This window comes from Rhincodon typus, unplaced genomic scaffold (assembly GCF_021869965.1).
Source record: "Rhincodon typus isolate 14 unplaced genomic scaffold, sRhiTyp1.1 hic_rhity00009285, whole genome shotgun sequence".
Lineage (NCBI taxonomy): Eukaryota > Metazoa > Chordata > Chondrichthyes > Orectolobiformes > Rhincodontidae > Rhincodon > Rhincodon typus.
Window position 1 is genome coordinate 1 of NW_025974923.1, and position 1,917 is coordinate 1,917.

Below are 1,917 nucleotides of genomic sequence, written 5' to 3' on the forward strand. Positions count from 1 at the left end.
AAGAAGGTTTTTAAATGTCAGCAAAGGCACTGGGTCGGATCAGACTAATCATTAACGAGTAGCTGCGGTCCTTCGTGGCCATCTCCCGCGCTCTCTCACTCCCGGTGGAAGAACTTGCTAACACTCGGTACAGTTCGCGCGCACGCACTTCTTCACATTGCAAAACTGACGGGAAAGTTTCCAATCCCGCAAAATTCAGAAAAAAAACTTGTGCAAGCCACAGCGTGTGGTGTGGAGATGGCCGTGGGAGGATATCGAAAGGACAGTGCCCGGGACGCGGGAAAGGGGAATTCGTTCACCACAAACAACCGCTAAAAATTTCCCGATCGATCGCCGGGATCTGTCACAGGTTTTTGTTTTCTCTAAAGCCCGTTCTGCCTGACCGAAACCCATCACTTTCTGTCAGAATTTTGGAAAGTTACATGACGCACGGACATTGCAGGAAGAAGGTGACACGGACTCTCAGCCGCTACCCACAGTGAATAATCTCCGGTTTGTGAACATATACCTGAGGACAACAAGAAGAAGACAAAATGGGAAAAGTTTTTGATGCTCGTACACTGCTGCGTCTCTGGAATTAGCCAAACTCTTCAGGGTATTTAGTGACTGGTTATCACTTGGCATATTATTAGCTGCTCTCTCTCTCGCTGTGTCTCGCTTTCTGTCTGGCCCCAGACTGTTGGTCAGGAGCAGTCCAGTGGGTAATTATTAATAGATGTCCCTGGATGGAGGTGCCGATGTTCTGCTGAGCCTTAACGACAAACCTGCGCGAGTGTAATGTGGGCATGTGTGTATGTCACAGCAAGGAGCACATCGCCTCCCTTTGCCAGGCAGCTATAGACCATTGCACTGAGCAGGACATGTCTATCAGGCAGCGGGCAGCAGCATGGAGCCACTAGCGTTTTCTCTGCTTCTCCTCTGGCCAACCCTCGTCTCCCTGAATGGGGCAGGAGATGGGACCTGGGCCAGGTTTGCCAGCCTACCTTATCCGGAGGACAACCTGTTCCTACATGCCACCTTCCCTGAGGGCTTCATGTGGTCTGTGGGCACATCAGCTTACCAGACAGAAGGGGCCTGGCAGCAGGATGGAAAGGGAGTGTCCGTCTGGGACACCTTCACCCACAAGCAGCTCAGTGCCAACGGGGATGTGGCCAGTGACAGTTACAATAATATAGAGAGGGACATTTCCGCCATCCAAACTTTGGGTGTCACACATTACCGCTTCTCCATCGCCTGGACCAGGATCTTCCCAGACGGTCTACTCTCAAGCCGCAATGAAGTTGGGCTCAGGTTTTATTCCCACTTCATTCAGAGACTCCGAGATATAGGTGTTGAGCCCATAGTGACTTTGCACCATTGGGATCTGCCCCAGGCTCTCCAGGACCGGTATGGAGGTTGGATTAATGAAACATTGGTGGACCGCTTCAGCGAATACGCCCGGTTTTGTTTCGAGGCTTTCGGGCACCGGGTGAAGTACTGGATCACTATCGACAACCCTTACGCCCTGGCTTGGCATGGGTATAGCACGGGAAAGCTTGCTCCTGGTATCAACGGAGCCCCACGTGTACCCTACACAGTGGCACATAACCTGATTAAGGTAAGGTGTTCCATGAAATTGAACGATGCCTTGCGATCTGTATTCCATGTAGCTCTGGAAGCTGCCTGGTTTAACTGGGGAGATCAAAACCTTCCAGGATGAGGGCGGAATGGAAGAAAAGTTAACCAGAAAAAAAAAGGAAGCCAACTTTCGCTCGAGTTAAAACTCTGTTAAACTAAACACTGGAATCGTCCCTGGTCCCGAGGAACTAAGTACTTGGACAAGTAGTTGTATTTTGTCCTTTTTTAAATCAAATTTTGATCATAAGTGAATGATTTTTAAAGAAAATGACAGCTCAAATATGTTCAACTGAACTCTTG

The 1,917-nt window shown here is 49.6% G+C and overlaps 1 protein-coding gene across 1 annotated transcript; it reads left to right on the forward strand.

Moving 5' to 3' along the window:
* Positions 1–786: 786 nt before the first annotated feature.
* LOC109920472 (klotho-like) lies at positions 787–1,597 on the forward strand (the record flags this gene model as incomplete). The annotated part of the gene is made up of 1 exon (XM_020520508.2): positions 787–1,597. A coding segment is annotated over exon 1 (711 nt), but the record flags the coding sequence as incomplete, so codon positions are not given.
* Positions 1,598–1,917: the final 320 nt, after the last annotated feature.